Source organism: Ursus arctos, unplaced genomic scaffold (assembly GCF_023065955.2).
Source record: "Ursus arctos isolate Adak ecotype North America unplaced genomic scaffold, UrsArc2.0 scaffold_1, whole genome shotgun sequence".
Taxonomy (NCBI): domain Eukaryota; kingdom Metazoa; phylum Chordata; class Mammalia; order Carnivora; family Ursidae; genus Ursus; species Ursus arctos.
Genome location: NW_026622763.1, coordinates 67,495,728 through 67,518,575, shown reverse-complemented (window position 1 = coordinate 67,518,575; position 22,848 = coordinate 67,495,728). Strand labels below are relative to the sequence as shown.

Here is a 22,848-nt window from a genome sequence, read left to right as displayed (position 1 = left end):
TTTAAAACCATGACAATTAAAACATCAGCTTCAAATGTAATTTTCTGTGGGAATGAGTATATGGGAGCTATCTGATAGAAGCAGTTTACAGCTCCTCTATGAATACTTTCACAGCTACCCCAGTAACTGGCAGACAGGCAGGCAGAATACCAAAAATCAATAAACTACTGAAATTAGTAAAACAAAATAGAATCACTGGATGGTTCTATGATCATGATCATATGATAATGTGATCATATCATGATCATGATCATACAACACCCATTCACGATAAAAACCTTCAACAAAGCGGGTTTAGAGGGGGCATACCTCAACACAATAAAGGGCCTTATATGAAAAACCCACAGCTAACATCATACTCAATAGGGAAAAAAAACTTCAGAGCTTTTCCCCTAAGGTCAAGAGCAAGATGTCCACTGTCACCACTTTTATTCAACATAGAACTGGAAGTTCTAGCCACAGCAAAGACAACAAAAGAAATAAATGGCATCCAAATTGGTAACGAGGAAGTCAAACTTTCACTATTTGCAGATGACATGATAGTCTATATAGAAAACCCTAAAGACTCCACCAAAAAACTACTGGAACTGATAGATGAATTCAGTGAAATCACAGGATACAAAAGCAATATATAGAAATCCAATGCATTTTTACACACTAATAATAAAACCACAGAAAGTAAGAAAACAATTCCATTTATAATTGCACCAAAAATAATAAAATACCTAGGAATAAACTTAAAAAGAGGTGAAAGACCTGTACTCTGAACTATAAAACACTGATGAAAGAAACTGAAGACGACACAAGGCAATGGAAAAGACATTCTATGCTCATGGATTGGAAGAACAAGTATTGTTAAAATGTCCACACTACACAAAGCAATCTACAGATTTAATGCAATCTCTATCAAAACACCAAGCATTTTTCACAGAACTAGAACAATCCTAAAATTTGTTTAAAATAACAAAAGACTCTAAATAGCCAAAGCGATTTTGAAAAAGAAAAACAAAACCGGAGATATCACAATTCCAGACTTCAAGTTGTATTACAAAGCTGTAGTAATCAAAACAGTATGGTACAGGCACAAAAACAGACACATAGATCAATGGAACAGAACAGAAAATCTGGAAATAAACCCATAATTCTATGGTCAATTAATCTTTGACAAAGTAGGAAAGAATATGCAATGCTTTAAAGACAGACTCTTCAATAAGTGGTGTTGGGAAAACTAGACAGCTACATGCAACATAATAAAAGCAGACCATTTTCTTACACCATACACAAAAATCAACTCAAAATGGATTAAGGAACTAAATGTGAGACCTGAAACAATAAAAATCCCAGAAGAGATCACAGGCAATAATTTCTCTGATGTTAGCTATCGCCAACATCTTTCTAGATAGGTCTCCTGAGGCAAGGAAGACAAAAGCAACAATCAAGCATTGGAACTATATAAAAATAAAGAGCTTTTGCACAGCAAAGGAAACAATCAACCAAACTAAAAAACAACTATTGAATAGGAGAAGATAGTAAATGACACATCTGATAAAGGGTTAGTATCCAAAATATATAAGGAACTGATAAAACTCAACACCCAAAAAACAAATTATCTAATTAATAAATGGGCAGAAGACATGAACAGACATTTCTCCAAAGACGTGCAGATGGTCAACAGACACATGAAAAGATGTTCAACGTTGCTCATCATCAGGGTAATGCAAATCAAAACCACAATGAGATATCACTTCACACTTGCCAGAATGGCTAAAATCAGAAACTCAAGAAACAAGTGTTGATGAGGATGCGGAGAAAAAGGAATCTTTGTGCACTGTTGATGGGAATGCAAACTACAGAATGAAGGTTCCTTAAAATGTCTAAAAAAAAATGTTAAAAAAGAACTACCCTATATCCAGTAATCATACTATTCAGCATTTACCCGAAGAATACGAAAACACTAATTTGAAGGATATATACACCCCAATATTTATTGGAGCATTATTTACAATAGCCAAACTATATGGAAACAGCCCACGTGTCCATCAATAGATAAATGGATAAAGAAGAAGTGGTGTATATATATACACAATGGAATATTATTCAGCCCTAAAGAAGAATGAAATCTTGCCATTTGCTACAACATGGATGGATCTAGAGAATATAATGCTAAGTGAAGTAAGCCAGTCAGAGAAAGAAAAATACAATATGATTTCACTTGTATGTAGAATTTAAGAGACAAAACAAATAAAGGGAAAGAGATAAACCAAAAACAGACTAAACTATAGAGAACTGCTGGTTACCAGCGAGGTGGGTGGGGGAATGAGTGAAATAGGTGAAGGAGATCAAGAGTACACTTATCACGACGAACACTAGGAAATGTATAGAACTGTTGATCACTATATTGTATACCTGAAACTAATATATCATTGTATGTTAACTATAGTGGAATTAAAACTAAAATAACTGAATCATTGGATGGTTCCACTTATATGACCATTATTTTCATTAAGAAAATATGCTTACGTGACAGAAATGAATTCCCTTAACACTGTTGCCCATCTTGTCCAGAGGAGGAGACCAGCACATCATGCCCATGACATTGGGGACAACTAAAAGAATGCCCCCAGCAACTCCAGATTTTGCAGGAAGACCAACCTGAAAATAATTTGAAAAAAAAGGATATACATGTTAACATTTTAAAAAAAGAAAAGTTATGTCCAACAATAAGGGAATTGGTTTAAAAATTATAGTTTACATACACACAGAATTCTAACATTACAATTGGTGTAGAAAAGTGTTTTCCAATATGTTTATAATACAATAAATGAGAAAACACTATTAAACAGTTGAGACGTACTTGAATATAGAAAAATTTGAAAAGATACACTCTAAGGATTAAAGTAGATTACATCTAAATTGTGGGGCTATCCATGTTTTTATTTTAGTCTTTTGGTCTACATTTTTTAATTCTATAATAAACATGTATTGAAGTATAAAAAGTTACTTTGAAAAAAATATTCTATGACTAGAGAACAATGAGAAATTATATCTTCTTAAAAGATTCTCTGTGGTATACTGTCAGAATTGTCTGAGGAATAGAGATAAGATGGTAATTCAAATTAATTCTCTTCAAAACTTTTAAGTTTGCATTATGCAACACCTGACAATAACTGTGATAAAAGACAATATTAGTATCATCAGGGCAGTATTCACTAACGGCTTACTAATATTCCAATATTGAATACCTATTGCTAGAAGTAATCTTGAACAAAATCTAAGAAAAAAAAAAAATCACCTGAATGGGATATACCAATTTACCAGGAATACAAGATACAAGGGACAATGGTATGGATGCAATAAGCAAAATCTAGACTGTGAGAAACTATACAGGATAAATGACCCAGTTTTTTCAACTAAAAATAACAAGAAAAAAGAGAGGTCAAGGGGGAGAACAGAGATTTTAGAAATAATAATAGGGGCGCCTGGGTGGCTCAATTGTTAAGTGTCTGCCTTCGGCTCAGGTCATGATCCCAGGGTCCCGGGGTCGGGCTCTCTGCTCAGTGGGAAGCCTGCTTCTCCCTCTCCCACTCCCCCTGCTTGTGTTCCCTCTCATGCTGTCTCTGTCTGCCAAATAAATAAATGAAATCTTTAAAAAAATGTATCAAAAATAATAATAAAGGGAGATAAAACCAATCACAGCATATGACCCTTATTTGCATCCCAAGTCAAACTAGAAAATAATAATTTATAAGACAATCCAGATCATCTGAACACTAAATATTTTGATGCTATTAAAGATCAAGATGTTTTTATCTTTTTAAATGTAATATGCTGCTATGGGTTTTTAAAAATGTCCTTATCATTTAGAATTATATATTAAACTACAGCAAGGGTGGGGAATAAAGATAAACAATATTGGTCATGTACTGATAATTACTGAAGCTGAGTAGTGGGTAACATTAAATGCATTTCTCTATTTTTCCGTTTTAAAATTTTCAATAAAAACTTTTTTGGGCATTATGTCTTCAGATAAGCAGAATGAGTTACAAAGTCTATACATTTCACAAGTGGACACAAATGTTCACAAGTGCACAACAGAGCTTAAAGCAGTATATTTTTGTTAAATATACTTTAAGTGCTTTAAAATATCTATGACAATAACCAAAGATGCTAAACATCACAATTATGCGCTCATTCTGAACTTAAGGAATTCTTGAGGTATGTAATCACCATAATGCTAAATATTAACAAGAAAAAGCAGAGAAAGTCTATACTAACCTTGTACATTGGAATGCCTTATAAGTAGAAGTGATGAGGTTCTATAAATTAAACTTCAAGTTCTTAAGAATATCTGGTAGACTGCTTAAGTCTATTCCTTGCCAAGTCTGTAACAAATTAACCTTGAAAACAAGTCTCTCTCTCAAAATGCGCAGCTTTAGAACCAAAGTTCAAACTGTATTTTTAAAAGAACTAGTCCAGGCTAGTTTTGTGCAATAGAAAATTAAGATTAAACAATTACTTACATGGAAAGCAAACTGCCCTGAGAAATCATACATGCCACAGGAATGCATCAAACTCAGTGTATTTCGAACTGCTTCAGGGCTCAGTACTCTCTCACCAGTAATTGGACAGAAACCACCATTAGCCAGTGTTGCAGCCATTACACTGGCTGATTCACAAGTTACTTCAATGGAGCATAGCTGAAAGGAAGAAAAACTCTGAAAATTTAGGTTCACATTATTTTTTGTACTGCAGTTGACGTCTAAGGAAATCTGTTTTATCTGGTATTTCATGCAGATCTGAAATCTTTCTTCCAAGGGGATTATTTTAATATAACTTGATAACATTCCAAAGATTTTAATTTGAACAACGTTCAAGCCCCTTTAAGGCTTATCCTGATTTGCCCAGTTATCTAGTCTTCTAATGGCAAAACTAGGATAGGAAAAGCCAGCCCCTAAGCACTAAGATTTATAACTGACCCAAGTGATATACAAAGTTGTTTAAATATTAATACTTTCTGTAGGATACACTAACAATTATTTTTAAATCAAAAGAAAAAGGAGCCATGATATTATTTTTAAGGTAAAGCAACATACATCAGTAGTATGACAGACAGCATCTACATGAGAAATTGCCAATTTAGGGAAAAAAATGCTAAAATGCCTAATATTTCACTATAGCAAAGTTTAGCATCCCTATGTTGTAACATGCAAAACATTAAGGGAAGAAAACTCTAAGACTGCTCTAGCCTGGATATGCTGTGTGCCTAAATCAAAATGCTACCTTTTAAACCACTTATTAATATTCAAATATTTATTTGGTATTGATTATGGGTGCTGGATAAACTATGATCAATAAAAAAGGCAAAGTCCAGGTACAGTATAATTTGAAATTTTTGCATTTAAATATAATCAAAATAATGGAAATAGTTTATCACAGCAAACCCAAATTTACCCATAAAACTGAAACAATAAATATGCTCCATTTTATTTTTCCTTAACAGCAACCAAAACTATGGGGGGTAGGGGAGGAAGTAGAGGAGAAAGAGGATGAGAAGGGGGAGCAGGAGGAAAAGACTAGGTTCTCAACTTGCAAGCCTTCCTTACTCATACTTCAAGATTCTACAAGAGGCACAAAAGGGTTTGGAACAGCAAGAAGGAAAACTAATCAGGTACAGTGCATTAATAAGGAAACTGACTGGGAGCCACTTTTTGACTGACTTTTACTTTTATTTATATTAAAATCTCCTCCCTATTTCTTCAAAACTACAAGACCTACTTACTATACTGACCCAGACAGCAAAGACTTATAGTATATTTAATCATGAAAGTCTTCCTGAAATAAAGAGGATTTAAATTCCAATGGTCATTTCCCAATTTATACTTAGTATTAATTAGAATTTTGTTTGTCATAAGATGATATACTACTAATTTGACAAATCCCAATCTGAGAGAACTTTCCTGATACCCTGATGGATATTCAACTACATGCAGCCCTTCTCCAAAAAAGTGTTTCTATTGTCTTCTCTTGATTTTTGCCCAGAAGTGCAGACATTTCACAGTAGATTAGTAGCATCTAAGCTGTAATAGCCAAAGTAAAGTACGTATACCAAAGAAAAAGAAGCATTAATGTATGGAAGAAATTCATATGGGTAGGGAAAAAAACAGGGCTACTGGATAAAAGTAAATATGATGCTATATTTTATATAACACCTTATAGCTTCAAAGGAATTTCACACACATCATCTCAAGGTAATGCAGAAAGTTAGGGCAAGCATGTGCTACACATAATGAAACTAGGTCTAAGTAACTGAAATTAGGTCACATGGCTAAAAAGTGGCCAGATGAGACCTTGATTTTATATTGATATTCTGGATTCTCGATTCACAGTTCTTCACATTGGCAGGTGACAAACTGCCATCAAAATCTACTTCATTATCAACCTCCCCTATATGTTCTTGAAGATTACTGCAATACTGAAATTCAAGCACTTCTTCAAAAGTAAAGACAGACAAATGTAAGGTTAACTAGAAATCAGTAATAATTAATTTGTTACTATGTAGCTTGATATCATAGCCCATCAGAGGCACCAGTGGTATTAAATCCATAGGAATGAATTGAACTGAAAACACAGCGAGAAAAGAGCAATGTCCAGGAAGGCTATTTAAAACTGAGTTCCATAACCACAGCAGATTATGTGAGTGGCCCACCTCCCTCATGAATGTGGAGAGCTACTTTAACTTAGAAAAAACCCACCATATGACACTGCAAAAATGAATTAAACCAACTGAGAAGCTGCTTCTTTAAGATGCTGAATATGAACCCTCTGATAAAGAAACAAATAAATCCTCCAAACAAAATTGAAAAGCTAAGAAATCAGCTTAGTTTATAATAAGGACAAGCCAATTTCTGGAGTTATACATAATTTTTGACACTTCTTAAATATAATGTTTTTACAGAAAAAAACTCCATATTACATTCTGAGGCATGACATCTTAGGAGAAAAAGACATGAAATTATCTTTCATGAAGGCTTTTTTTGGAAGGTCAATGGTAAATGTATTTTATCTTAACCTGGAGCCATGATTTCACAGACATTTATATTCTGCATAATGTGACATACCCATTTATATATACAATTCATAGAGTTAAAGTAAATTACCTGGAAATAGAAATCTAATATACCAACCATGTCTGTGCCTTCCGGAAAACACTGAAAAAACAGAAAGGCGGTAAAAACAAGAATATATGCACATAAGTAAATGACACATAAAGATTACATTTAAAATGTACACAAATGTTTCATCTTGAGAAAATAGCACATAACCTATAAACAGTATAAACATAAAATAATGGAGAACAATAAAGTAAAACTACATCACATACAGATTTCTAAATACTAGTTTCACAATGATAAATTGATTCATAATTCTTGAACTAAATTACTGGACCACCCCTTAAAATTTAAAAATCAAATGTAATCAACAATAGTCTGGCATTATACTTTTGGAAAAATGGGCTAATCCTTAAGCAAAACTTGCATTAATATAACTAGTCAAATATTTGAATACTGCCAGATATTAAACAGATTTAAAAATATTAACATTTTGATACCATTAACTCAAGAGTGTTTTGCAAAAATTCCTGCACCTTAAATAATAGGTAGTTGCTTAAAAGCTATTGCTGAGATCTTAGCATACATATTAATGTATTTTATTAAATAAAATAATTTGAAATAGAAACAAAAATTCAAAAACCTTTTTTTCTTTTAGGTAATATCCTATTGCAAAATTTCGATCTCCACTTTCTCTTTCAGACTGAAACCTAGGAAGAAAAGAAAATTGCTCTATTTACTTATTTTCTTTCAGAGTATGATTGTTCTGTAGTTTAATTTGTATAGCAAAGTATAGTATAAAGAACACTGACCTAAGAGTTAAGACTGCTAGGTTCCAGTCCCAGTTCTGTCAATACGCTAGCTATGTGTCTTGGGGAAGTCATTTAAGTGACAATTCTTTTAGCTTTAACTTCCTCTGCTGTAAAAGGACTGAAATGAGCTAGGCCCTTTCTAATCTTCATATTTTGTGAGTAAAGATAATTTTAAAATTATCAAATATTCCACCATTAAAAAATATACTAAAAAGTTGCAGAATCTTTTGGATCCTCCGAAAATATAATAATCAATTCCAACTTGATTATGGAAATTTCACTGAGAGAGGAACACATGAAATGGGCCTTTCAGCATTTGTTGGATTAACAGATTTCAGGGGGAAGCCTAGGCAGTGGCAAATTCCATGTAGCACAAAGTTAAAAAATATAAAAGCTAGAACTTCACTGAAGAATGGCACATATTCTGATGTATCTGGAAAACAGGGTTCATGGAGAAGAGTGGAGAAACATCAAACTAACAAAGGAGACTAGGACCACATTAACAAGACTGATCAATGCTAAAAATGGCTCCTGACTGCCAACAAAATGAAAGCTTAAAGGCTTTCAATCAAATTACCTTTTCAGATCTACATTTTATTTTTTTTTCAAGATTTTATTTATTTATTTGACAGAGATAGAGACAGCCAGCAAGTGAGGGAACACAAGCAGGGGGAGTGGGAGTGGAAGAAGAAGGCTCACAGCAGAGGAGCCTGATGTGGGGCTCGATCCCATAACGCCCGGATCACGCCCTGAGCCGAAGGCAGCTGCTTAACGACTGCGCCACCCAGGCGCCCCCAGATCTACATTTTAGAAGGATAAGTATGACATCAATTTGGGAAAGGGGAAAAAGAAAGGATGACTGAGGTTACTAGGAGACCAGAGTAAAAAGAGCCACCGAAAGCCTGAACTTCGGTAGTGGTGATAAGAATGGAAGGAGAGGTATGATCAAACATGAGAGCAGTTCAGCAAATTTTCCAACCTGACGGGAAAGAGATTGAAGTCTGGTACAAAAGTCTAGATTTCTAGTGCAGTCTACTGAAAGGATAGTGATATCAACTAATGGGAACCCTGGAGCAAAGAGCAGTTTGAGAAGAAAGAGAATGAGTTTTAATTTAACAGATTTAATTTGCAGTACATTTGAGAAATCAACCTACAAGTGTCCAGAAGGCTGCTGACAAAAGAGGAACTGTGGGTGACACACTTTGCATTATCGATCATGGACTGGGGGGTGGCAGTCCCCCCTAACTATACATTTTAATGTTTCTAAGGTCAGAAAAGCAATGCTGAATGTGGAAAAACTCTTGAAAATAAACTTGTCAACTTGCCATACCTTTAAAAAGAATCAGCATAGTGTACTAACTACTCAGCAATTATCACAATGCCTAGCATATATCTCTGTCCAACAAACACTATCAAGTGCCTATTATCTGCCAGGTAACAGGAATACAAAAATGAATTAGAAGATACTCTATCCAGATCTAAAGGAGATCAGAACTAATAGCAGTGATGGGGCAGAGAGACACAGAGTAAGCTCAATTAAATATGGTAATATGAGACCACAGAAGAGAGGTGAGATAAGATTCATGAAAAACTTCCTGGAAAAAGATACTTTAGCTGATGAATAAAGTTGGTACAGCAGACAACCTGAAAATTTTTGCCTCCTGAAATATGTAGTACAAAGTATCACCTAGTTAGTAGTCATGCCAAAACTGTTTCAGCTTTATCTAACCACAGGAAACAACCAGACCTATTCAAAATGGAGAATATCCACTATAGGCCATGGGCCAGACGCAGCCTGCTGCCTGTTTTTATAAATAAAGTTTCTTGGAACACCACCTCATATTGTCTATGTCTGCTTTCCTACAAAAATAGTAGAAATGAGTAGTTGCCACAGAGTCTATATGGCCCACAAGTCTGAAATATTTACTATCTGGTCCTTCATAGAGAAAGTTAGTTAATTCCTGCTTTGTAAAACAAATGATTGGCACTCCTCAAAGAAAGCCATTTAATAAAATTTTATTAAGCAAGGGTGTAGGGGGCAGGGGGACTCTTCTATTTTAATAAAGCAAAAGAGACATAAATGTATTGCATGAACCTTGATTAATTCCTGGGGGCAAATGGCCGTAATAGGCATTTAGGGGACAATTAGGGACATTTACATATTAATACTTTTAAATTAATGTTAATGATCTTAAATACGTTGATGGTATTGTGGTTATATAGGAGAATGTCCTTATTCTTAGAATATACATGTTGAGTTATTTAAGGGTGAAATGTGAGATCTATAACTTTATTTCTATTAGTTCAGAAAAAAAAATCCAATCATATACATGTATATTTACATGTTTGTACATATATAGAGAGATACACGTTTTTAAATGCCTCATTTAAAGAAAGAGATTGAGGAAAAGCAAATGAGACAAAATATTAATCAGAAAACATAGGTGAAAGATACCCAGATATTCATTGTTTATTCTTTCAACTTTTCTGTAGATTGGCAAATTTCAAAATAAAAAATTGGGTGAAAGTCAAGTTAACCAGGCAGAAAAATTAAGAGAGGTAAGATGGGGCACCTGGCTGTCTCAGGCAGTTAAGCGTCCGGCTCTTAGTTTCTGCTCAGGTCATGATCTGACCCCAGCAGGGTCCTGGGATTGTGCCACGCAACAGGCTCCTCATTCAGCCCAGAGTCAGCTTGTCCCTCTCCCTCTGCTCCCCGCCCCCCACCCCAGCTCACACACGCTCTCTAGCTCTCTCAAAATAACAAATAAATAAAATCTAAAAAAAAAAAAAAAAAAAAAAAAAAGAGAGAGAGAGGTAAAACATGTATTACAGGCAAAGAGAAAACTGAATAACTGAATAAAAAGAAATCAGTAATTTAAAAAAAAATTTATTTGTTTGTCGGGGGGGAGGGGAGCACACAAGCAGGGGGAGTGGCAAGCAGAGGGAGAAGCAGTCTCCCTACTGAGCAAGGAGCCTGATGCGGGACCCAATCCTAGGACCTTGGGATCATGACCTGAGCTAAAGGCAGATGCTTAGCGACTGGCCACCCGGGCGTCCCTATCAGTAATTTAAAGAAAAGTTGGGTTCCCTTCTAACTCTGTAATTACCCACAAGAGGTTTATTAAAACTGTTCAAAGCATGTATTTATTCACTGAAATAAGCCCTAGCACCAACAAGAGAAAACAGATTAATTCTAAGTACACTGCGTATTATAATAAAGGGGGGGGAGAGGGAGGAAGGGAGCAGGGAAAAGACAGTATTTAAAATAGACTTCTATAATCTAGTTATTTTTGTTAATTTAAAGAGGCCTGGCCTATTATAAAAAACTTAAGTCATAAATCAGACTCACGTTGCATTACTGAATCCAACATATTCATTGCCAGCCATCTTATTCAAAAACTGCATCACCTATAAACCAAAATTAGAAAGCATTAGTCAAAAAACAAATATATAACAAATACAGCATGAAAACTGAATTCCATATTACACTTACATAGTCAAATTTTTCAGCATTATTCACTCCTTGCTGCAAAGAAATGAGACATAAATATGTTAATACAGACATCACCCCACAGTTAAGTTTTAAGTGAATATAATATCAAAATTTCAAACTGCTATCATTATAATTAATATACCGTGCATTAGTACTTTTAAGACTAGGAAATACTCTAAAATAATTTAATATTTACATAAACTTTTTACATGTTCTTTTATTAACACCAATATGTTGAAAATGGATCTGAATTACAAAGGGAATGCTTTATTTTAAGTATATCTTTACCCAACCCAAAGTTACAGAATTTTAGTTACCCCAAGTCCCCTTATCTTTCGTGACAACACATAATATTCTAGAACATGTTATTTAATTTCATATTTTAAAAAAAACTTAAAATAAAGTTTCACCCTTAGAAAAGAATTGAGTATTTATAAATTATGGTTTCCAATTAAGAACAATCTACTTATATTTTTAAAATAACCTTAAACCAGTATTAGAGTTAGAAAAATGAGTTATGTTGCAAAACTAACTAATCTTTTATAATTCTAGTATATGCAAACATTCTGAATACATTTTGCTAGTGTAAAGAAAGCTCTACCTTTAACATCTCACTTGTTTTAACAATACTTGAACTAAAAAAATATATATTCCATAGTCTCTAAAAAATTAGCTACATTTGAATTTAGCATTATGCCAATTCAGAGCATGGAAGATGTATTGTTTCATCACTTCTATTTCTGATATGTTAGCTACTGCAAATGTCAATAGGAAAAACCTATGTAACGTAGATCAGTTCAAGTAGCCAAATGGTTTCATTTTACCTCGGCGAAGTTTACAAATCAGTAAGATGTAGATCTGAAATCAAACGTATTAATTGGTGATGTGCACCCAACAGAAACAATACATCTCTAATTTTTAAAACAGGTTTAAAATAATTTGACAACTAAAAATTTAAGAACAAATTTCTTAACTTTACCCTCAAAACTTCCAAAACATTACACTTTAAAATTTTATTATGAGGGGGGAAACCTGTACCAGAGAATTATTTAACTGAATAAAGCCAGGTTCATTCTCCACTTTACAAGTGGACTAGGATGTGGCTGATAATCTGTGAAACCTTACAAATCAACTTATTTAAGAAAGGATGTCAATCACATATACAATCAGTAGCTGAAAAAGACACACTATTTCATCAAAATTAGGCATTAACAAAGCTTAAACAAGATAAGGATAATTTAGCTACAGCCATATTGTAATCACTATCTATGTATTTTTTCTAAAGTGCCTTTTGACATATTTTAAGTTTTCTTTCCTTATAATACACCAGAATTCAAAAAGTAGAAATGTAACTCCAAAGCTGTTCAATGAAAAATAATTAAAAGAAGAAATTACCAACTTCATTGAACTGTTGCAGTTGTCAAAATATTCCATAGATCCTAATGCTGTAAAATATGTAACAACATTTAAACCACAAAAACCTTTTTAATCTTTGAAAAAGCACAAAAAAAAAAAAAAACAACTCTTTTGGAAAAGGATGTCAGCATTTGCATTGGGATGTTACATGGATAATTACCATTATACAATTAATCAATGTAAAATAGACAAGTTATACTGAACTTTCATTCTCTAACCTAAACTGTTGCCCTACAGGACAAATACAAATTTTCTTTATTTAGCTGTCATGTTTAATAAAAAGAAAAAAAAAAACCTTTCAACTCTAGACTATGGTCACATGCTTGGTCTACTCTGCAGGTTACTAAATTAAAGCACAATTGAGTTTTGCTTCTATGCTGCTTTTAAAAAACAACTGATATTTACCAATGTCAATCATTACATAACATTTTGGATAAGCTACTTGAAATGTCCTAGGCAGATTATATAAACAAGCAAAATAAAGTATCTCACTAATTTTTGTTGACCCAAAAAAGTCTCTCCCCAAAACTTCCCCATTTAAATGTAAAAGCACTTGATTAATGTTTGTTCTTACTTTCTACCCTGAAAATAGTATTTAACTTAAGTCAATAAAATATATTTGCCCCTGTATCTCTTGGGAAGAATCCGTGTACCCCAGGGATATATGGGCTCTAATAATCAATACAAAATGTTATTTTAATTTCTAAAAAAATAACTGTATAAAGTTTATTTGCAAAGATGTGAGCAAAAAAGCACACATACACATACAAAATAAACTAGAGTAAATCCCCCAAAAGCAAAAATGTAAACTGTAAAAAAAAAGTCCATCATCATTATCTAATAGTAGGGTGCAGAGGGGTGAAGAGATGTTATGAAAATCAGAAGCCAGGAATGGGTACATGGGGGATAGTTACACTATCACGTTTATTTTGTATATGTTTGAAATTTTTCATAAAAAGTTAAAGAAAAAAAATGTTTGTTAATAATAATTTACAACTGTTACTTTAGAATAGTCTTTTCTCTTTGAAGTAGTAATTGATTTTTAATTAGTTCATGTATAGGTGGATATTTTCTACTGCTAGAATAAGGAAATTAAATCTCTTCCTATTTAAAATTTTTACACATGTATGAGTTGAGAAATCTTGCTGACAACAGAAGCAGATAGAAATAGAAAAGGTTTTGTTATAACAATACCACTCAGTTCTTTACGTATACAAGTCACACAGTAATCCATCCTTAAAAATTATACTTAATGCTCTTCTTACTAACAACTTGATTAGATCCTCTGTCCATTTTGTTGAAACCAAAGACCTAGAAACAACCTAGTAGAGAGAGGGCTGTTCCCACTCTTTACAATGATTCATATCCTCAATACCACTGATTCTAATATTTCAAAATATTCTCTTTTGTTGGTGCCCAACTGGTTTTTACAACCTGAAGCAGTGCACCATATAAAATTTGGGAAACATGAGAAGTGTGCCTTCTTATGAAAAATGGGGAGAAATGTGGACCAAAGGCAGACTAATTTTAAGAAAAACTGAGATTTGGAAACTGATAGTCTTAAAACTATTAATGTCCCTTTATCTCTTGGAAAAAAATTTCCCATAACCAGGGATATGTTTATCCCAGTTTTAAGTCACTGTACAAACATTATTAGGTATGTTATTTTAATTTTAGAAAAAGTTACAGTGATACATAGTAAGTACAGTAGGAAAACTTAAAAAAATAAATTGGAAAAAATATTTGCCAAATCCATTCACCAAACTTAATTTTATAGTTTTTTTGGGGGGGGGGCGTGTGTGAAAAAGTGTAAAGGAAGGGGACAGGACCCATGGGCAGAATGAGCTGCACTGTGATTGTTGTATACATTTAAGTTGTGGGGGAGTGGAGATAAAGGAAGTTTCTAGAGGGATTTTCGTATGTTAAGGAAGACTTACAGGATGCCGGAGATTAAATTACTTTTAAAAAGCAAACCATGTTTTGTTTGAAAAGGGTATTAATCAGATCTAGAGACTAGATAAGTATACAAATTAATTTCTCTGTAAACATACCTACACTAAGTTAAAAAATTTCCATTTAATTGAAGAAAACTTTATGAATGAAAATGTGATAAACAGGTACAGAGTTTTAAACACTGACTATTAAAAGAATTAATATAACTATGTTGGCGTGTTTTATTGCCTGTTTTTACAACATACTCTTGAACTCAATTATGTATTATACATTAAAACATAGGTGAAAATATTACTGTTAACAGGGACATAAGCTAATAAATTTAATATAAAAATGATTCATTTAAAGTCCATGCATTAATCAGTTATTTTATAAGTAAATCACTTGATTCCATTCATAAAGTATGGAGGTGTAAAGCCAATTGAAAATTAGAGATCACTGAGGAAAGAGGCATAAAAAAGGCAAAAAGAAGTAACTGAAAATGATTTTATAAAATACTCTTAGTTTAACCTTGCCACAGAAAATGCTTTAAAGCTAAATAATACTTGGAGGACTTAAAATAGATATTACAGGTAAAAAATAATGTTCTAAACCTAGTATTATTTAGATTAGCCCTAAACACAAAGAGAAAAGTTCTGTTGGCAATAAATTATCCGCCCTTCATTAAAAAACCTCCAACAATTCAACTGATATAAACATGGAGTGAATAAAACAATAATACAATAAAAATCCCAAATCCAAAGCATCATTCAGTGCTCCCCAGAGCCACAAACCACCTTAAAATTGTGGCTCACAGGCACATCCAACAGGTTGCTGCTAACATAACCAAACTGGGCACTACATACATACTAGTTTCATCTTATTTTCATGGAGTATGACTGACTTGTCTTTTAAAAAGAAAAAAAATCTGATCTTTTAAATTTAAAAATACTTCTGATTAAAAAAAAAAATCGGGCTTCTTCAAATGACAAAAACTGGAAAATACCACTACAATAAAGAGAGACATAAACACAGAAGACAATGTAACTTACTCTTTACCTTTAAAATAAAAAAGCAAAAGTATGGCAATTATCTTGAAATATGTAGTCCTCATTTTCCCACCCTAACCCTCAAATTATCCAAAGATCTTAACTTTTAAACTAAAACTAGGTGAAATTTTTACCACTGCAAAGAAAAATATTACATACATATACCGCTATCCCAGAGTTAACAGTGCTCCTTTCAAATTTATTTTTACTCTTCCTTTTAAATCAAGCAATCATATTATCATCATCAGATAAAACAAACTGCATCAAAAAGTATTCCTTTAAACTTAGTATTTACCACAATGAAAAAGAAAGGATATTAATTTTATAGTTTTTTAAATTGTGTGCACTTTAAGTACAAAATGACATTTGGTTTTTTTTGAAGGTATTTACCTATATAAGCTTTGTTTAAAATTTTAAATATTGGAGTTTTCCTATAAGTTTAGTAGTTAAGAATTTATGCAACAGGTTCCTTCTGTCCAAATCCTCCTTTTTTCCACAATCTGCTAATCCTTTTGAACATTTGCTCTGCCTCTTCCCCCATTTCCTGAGGACCATCTCCAATCCTACAAGGAAAAAATATCAATACTACAAAATTAAGAAATAAAGAGTCTTACTAAAGACTCTACTTAATTTTGGGGGCAGGGTGGGAGAAGACTAACATGAGGAGAATGTTTTAATAGCACCAAATAAAGCTGAAGTTTGAAAGAAAAAATAGCTTTAAGGTTATCAACTAAAAGAGCTAAAAAACAAAATTCATATCTAGTAGCCATGGTAAAATATCCACGCTTTGGGTACTCAAATGCAAGCTCCTTGAGAAAAGGGTTAGTTCCTTACAGATAGCAGGTACTGACTAACGTCCAAAGAATGATCACATCACACCCACTAAAAATTAGATGTGACTTTAAAGCCAATAAATTGTTATCTTTTGTACAAGTTAAAATTAAGAAAATAAAATTTCTGCATTTGGGACAATATAACCATGCTAGGTAAGGACAAAGATGTCATCAAGAGAAACAGCAAACACCTACATTTTATATGGCAGAGTGAATTCTAATGAAGAGCAAACAAATCAGATAGCTCAAGCCCGACTCTACTGCTGTCAGTCCCTATCTAGTCTCAGTTTCCTCGCTGCATCTATATAATGTAAGAAGGCTGGACTTGAAGACCCTTCCAGCTATGGTTTTGCTACCTCAATTTCAATTACCAATTCATAAATATGTGATCATAAAATCTTCACAGATCACATACAGATTTTTAGAGGAGTTCTGAATTCTTTAAAAAAAAAAACACAACAGTCTAAAGGAAGTATTACATTCTGGGGCAGTAGTTTTACAGAGGGAGATGACGCTTACCCCTCCGAGACTTAGATGAACTTCATTAAAGAAAAAGAAACTTGTGAAACACTTCTAAAAACAAAACAAAAATTGCAAGAAAGTGACCTTAAATATGAACTGTACCCCAAAGCCTCATTTTCAACTTTGCCAGTAAATTTAAAATGTTTATATATTTAAAATCACTGATCAAATTTATAAATACAAGATGACTCGGTTAAATTCTTGCACTGTTGGACACTGAACCACACTTATGTTGTGTATATGTGTTTTTTTCACTGTTTCATACTAATGGGGCTCAATGTGACTTTTATGGCTCATGACTGAACATGAGAAGTGAAACTGATGAAGTGATGGTGTGATATGACCAGACATGCATTTCTCACATGCAGCATTTCAGCATAGTATATGAAACCCATGAATCATTAAACAAAAGATGTTTAATTGCATGCAGTTAAGGAAGGCGTCTTCTAATCATTTACATATGCCCTTTCCTGAAAATACTATTGGTGTGCTATGTTACTCTTTCTTCAATATAAGAGTTCTTCAACTTGGATTCACAGATCAGCTTCAAAGGGTGTCTGTAAACTCCTTAAAGTTTATATAAAATCATTGTATGTGAACATGTTTCTGGGAAGACCCAAAAAAGGTTTGGAACCATTCTAGTGGTTTTCTCATCAAGCACTAATACATAGGTTGTATTATTTTAACTTTCCTTACCTCTAATTTGGTACTTGTTCAAATCTAAACAATTATTAATGAGATTTTTCTCTCATCGCAGTGCTTACTGAATTTCACTGTAAGGACCCATTTATACTGTGTCCACCCATTTATACTGTGTCCACCTCACACTACAAGGTAAGCAAGCTACTTGAATGAAGAACTGTGCCTAACACGGATTTGTATTGTAATTTTCTACAATAAACCAATATTCTTTCACCTCAACCTGACAACTTTTATCTTAGGTAAAACAGTCATGAATAGCTAGATGTTTTAATGGGCAAAATAAAAACTTCCATTGTCTATTAAAATTAGTTACATTAAAGAATAACACTTGGCTATAATACCTACCTCACTAGAGTTACAAGGATTAAGTGGGCCAATGCTTACAAAGTATATGCCCTAAAATAACAACTAAACATATATAATTCTTATGATAATAGTCTTCTATTTTAAAGGCTTTTCTCATGAACATGAAAAATTCATGAAAAAGGATTTCTAGTATACAAATTAGGTAAATTTTTATTAATTGGGCCAAAGGCATAATTTATATCCAAACATTCTTTGTGTAACCAGGGTATCCCATCCTCACTAACGCATCTACAAAGCCATGTAGCTATGTTTTTTATGCTTGGAAAAGATAAGCACAGATTTACTGAAGAAAGTATATAAATGTTCCAAACATAAATAAAATTTATTTGACTATAAATGAAATTTATAATTAGAAATTAAAAATCTAAACAGTATCACACACTCAAATCATTTTCAAATACTTATTCCAAACAACATTAGAGCTTCCAATTATTAAGGCAAACCAGACACTAAAACAATCAAAACATACAATGTAAAACAAAGCATAAGAAAAATAATATAACTTAATAATTGGAATAAGTCTTACTTATTTTAGCTATGATAGTAAGCAAAACAAATGAAAGAAGTTCAAATGAAAATCGTGAATGTAGCTCCTGAGAGTAGAAGGGACTTGAGAATATTCAAGGGTTAAACGTACTTTGTCTTAACACAAAGTACCAGAACATTTGTTCCTACATATGCTGATGACAAACAGTTAACAGTAAAATGCTTTTAACAGTGTTTACATCTGTTCATTTTTGAAGAGCCAAAAGGAAAGGGAAGAAAAAAATATCAAAACTTTAGGAAGAAAAACCTCTGTGCCTATTGTTCAGCAGAGACTTCTTTTTGAATTTTTGCCAGATCTTCAGGTCAAGAGTAACTGAGTAACTCTTACAATGAGTCATCTGTTTTTAAATTCGTCCTTGAAATTACATTATTTATTTTTAAATAAATAAGAATTTTAGCTTTATACCAGAAGATTAATTTTTTTAACACCAAAGCTTTTCATAATTCTACGTAAATAATCCAAGATTCATCTTTATGCCTTAGTTATTTTTAAAAACTTACTAGGTTAAAAGGAATTGTCAACATTTTACCTTTATTAATGAAGTCACGACAATTGCTCCAGCATTTACCATAGGATTATGTGGCTTATCTGTAAAATATAAAAACGAGAGCATTATTTCAAATACTTGATATCATTTTCCATGATGTATAGGTATTTCCCGTGAACATATATCTATTTTCTTTATATAAGATATTGTTACAGTTCTTTCTTTGGAGGGGGAAGAGAGTGTGAAATAATACATTTAAGTCATTTATTTATCAAACCAATAATATACTTCTATAATAATTATATGGGAAGAGAAAGATTCATGTATTGAAAGACAGTAAATAGTAGTATAAAAATACATTGAAATTTTCTAACTCTACTATTTACTAGCTATTTGACCTTGGGCAAGTAACTGAACTTGACTGTGCCTCAATTTTCCCACTGTATATTGGGAGTAATAAAAAGCACAACACCTCCATGAGTCATAATGCTTGAATGAATTAAAACACACGACATGCTTAAATGTACATGGCACACCCTTATGCACTCAAATAATATTACTATTAAAAAATAACCTTGAAAAAAGCACATCTAGTATGAAACCACTCATGCTTTTTAAAGTGCTTTATTTTGGGGGCACCTGGGTGGCTCAGTCGGTTAAGCGTCTGCCTTGGGCTCAGGTCATGATCATGGGGTCCTGGGATCAAGCCCTACCTCGCTCCCTGCTCAGCAGGAAGTCTGCTTCTTCTCCCTCTGCCTACCCTTGCTCTGCCTGCTTGTGCTCTGTCAAATAAGTAAAATCTTAAAAAAAAAAAAAGTGCTTTGTTTTTGTTTTTATGAATATACACATATATATACAGAAAAAGAAAACACAAACACTATAAAGGGATATACCTATGATAAAAGTGCTACAGAGGATTTAAATTATATTCTGTATTCTTCGTATATTTTCTGACAATAAAGATGTATTTATTTGAAAAACAATACAGAAATCAAGCTGTGCTAAATTAGTTTATATTTGTATTTGTGTAGATGTTTATGCATCTGCCCTTTCATGGTTTTTTTTTTTTTTTTAAGATTTTATTTATTTATTCGACAGAGATAGAGACAGCCAGCGAGAGAGGGAACACAAGCAGGGGGAGTGGGAGAGGAAGAAGAAGGCTCTTAGCGGAGGAGCCTGATGTGGGACTCGATCCCATAACGCCGGGATCACGCCCTGAGCCGAAGGCAGACGCTTAACCGCTGTGCCACCCAGGCGCCCCCCTTTCACGGTTTTTTGACATTATCATGTTTAGGCTCTAGGGCCTTTAGGAGGCAGCTAATGTGTATATTCCAAATGGTACCACAAAATGTGTGCATTTAATATTTTCTAAATCATAAATATTCTGCAAATACCACATCAGCTGCATTCAAGATCTTTCAAAGAACAAGAAAGCATTTTATGGCATGACAGTGCAATTTTCAGATGTAAGCAACTGCTCTCTCTGCCTTTGGCTCAAAAGCCAGACACCTCAATGTTTGGAAATAGACCAGATATTATAACACCAGCATTACTGCAGTCTAACACCTCGGTCTAAAAACTATGACTGTAAAATCTACTTGCTTCCTGCTCCACTGTACGTAGGAAGGGAGGATTGAAAAGTTCCATTTAGAATTCTTAATTAAAAAATACTCATGACAGCAGAAATAACACTTAAGCTAATTAATAAAAGATACCATCTGAAGTAATGACATACATTAGCTTGGTATAATGACAAAATGAACATGGGCAACATCTGGAATTTATGGGTACTTTTAACTAGAATGCACAAAACTGTTTAATTTTAGCATGTATTTATTCTTTCCAAAGGAACAAAACATGAAGAAAGTTCTTCCATATTATACTAGCAAAAGCTTCTCAAACCTTCCAAAGATGTGGTTCATAACTGAAGCTAAGTCAAAGTTAATAATGCATACACTAAAGAACTAAAAACATTAATTTCAGAGTAATATATTTATATTTTAAGTATTATACTGGAATTTTAAAGGGCTATATAAAAAAGTATATTCTATATAGAGTTTAATCCTGCAGTACCCATTTACCCAACCACCCAAACTTTGCTCTTTCTATATACAATTCAGTCGTTTTCCTCATGTAAATTAATTCAATGCCTGTCTTTCTCAAATCCTTCACAATATAAACCAACATACATATTTTGGCTTCTGTCAATTACACACTTGTAAGACAAGAGTTTGTATTTCTTCTCCATGTATTAGATACACATAATTGTTTCCCATATCCTTTAGTATTAGCTAGATAAGTTACTCGAAGAACCAAGATCCATTTACCCTCCACACCTGTTAACAATAGAGGGGAAGAAGGCTATGTAAGTATTTGTTAATTAATCTAATTTCTACTGTAAGGTAGAAAAAGACTGCACTAGAAGACGGTTGTTTCCAAAATTGATATCTCCATCAAATAACTTATTTCCTCATCTATAATTACAGAAAGTGTCAGGCCAACTCTCCACCACAGGATTAAAATGTTTTTATGCTGTAAAAGCACTGTAAAACTACCAACATTAAAAGAGCACTGTAATTTCTTTATCTATTATATTCATATTAATCTTAACTTACCACAGTCTTATAAAGGTAGGAGAATATAAATATTTATTTTTTTAAATTTTGTAATGCTAGATGCACAGACACATGCACATACACAAAGCGTATAGTTTCACCGTAAGTCTACTCTTGAAGTTTTAAATATGAAGAAGACCTATAAATTGTTTTTATCTGGGGCTAGTTTAAAACCAAAACTTTAGAGCACAGAATCTATGCAGAACTTGGGAAGGAGTGGTACAGTGAGGCTTTCATTTTCCCGTTACTCCTAAGCTCCCAGTATTAGCTCAGGTGGGGGGACTGGTTTGGAAAAAGTCAAAGAATATCAAGGTAAAACCTCTTGCTGAACTTCATATTTCAGTTATCATAAACCAGTGCTAAATTCTGAGTTCTTATGATTTTTTTCTTATAGACTACTGTGTCAGTAAAATATAATTTCTACAGAGCAAAAAAAATGTATTACTTGTAATGTTAAGTTCATTTACTCCATGCCCATTTTATTTTTGTTTCTCAAATATTTCTTCACATTTGAATTCCTGTATTCATTTCTATTTTTTAAATACCTCTCTCATAATCAATCACAATTCACCAGAACCATCTAGATTACTCCATTTTGACTTACATAGGAAAATATTAATTTTTCTTGTAAAATGTTCAATTTTGATAGAAAATATTATTTCCATATTAAATCTGGATATCAATGGGTTTAATAAATAAGGTCCTTCTGCATATGATGTCCTTGTTGAAATTGTTAGTTTATGAAAATGTCCATAAAATCAAATGCAGCTTCAGGACAGAAAGATTATGGTAAAATATGTAAGAAAATATAATTGCTCTCAAAACAGAGAAGCACAAGAAAATACCATTTTTTTTTAAAGATTTATTTATTTATTTTAGAGAAAAAGAGAGAGCGTAGTGGGGGGGTGCAGAGGGACAAGCAGAGAGAGAATCTCAAACAGACTCCCTGGTGAGCTTGGAGCCCC

General features: G+C 33.0%; 1 protein-coding gene across 3 annotated transcripts in view; it reads right to left on the bottom strand.

Annotated features, from left to right (window-relative positions):
* Positions 1 to 22,848, bottom strand: part of GLS (glutaminase) — an 81,588-nt gene that overhangs the window by 32,533 nt on the left and 26,207 nt on the right. For all 3 annotated transcript variants that reach the window (XM_026492306.4, XM_026492308.4, XM_026492307.4), the window contains exons 7-13: positions 19,311 to 19,369; positions 11,415 to 11,447; positions 11,271 to 11,329; positions 7,753 to 7,819; positions 7,158 to 7,208; positions 4,521 to 4,697; positions 2,521 to 2,652 (exon numbers count right to left, since the gene is read on the bottom strand). In XM_026492306.4, the coding sequence (XP_026348091.1) occupies positions 2,521 to 2,652; positions 4,521 to 4,697; positions 7,158 to 7,208; positions 7,753 to 7,819; positions 11,271 to 11,329; positions 11,415 to 11,447; positions 19,311 to 19,369 (578 nt within the window). The remainder of the gene's footprint in view (positions 1 to 2,520; positions 2,653 to 4,520; positions 4,698 to 7,157; positions 7,209 to 7,752; positions 7,820 to 11,270; positions 11,330 to 11,414; positions 11,448 to 19,310; positions 19,370 to 22,848) is intronic.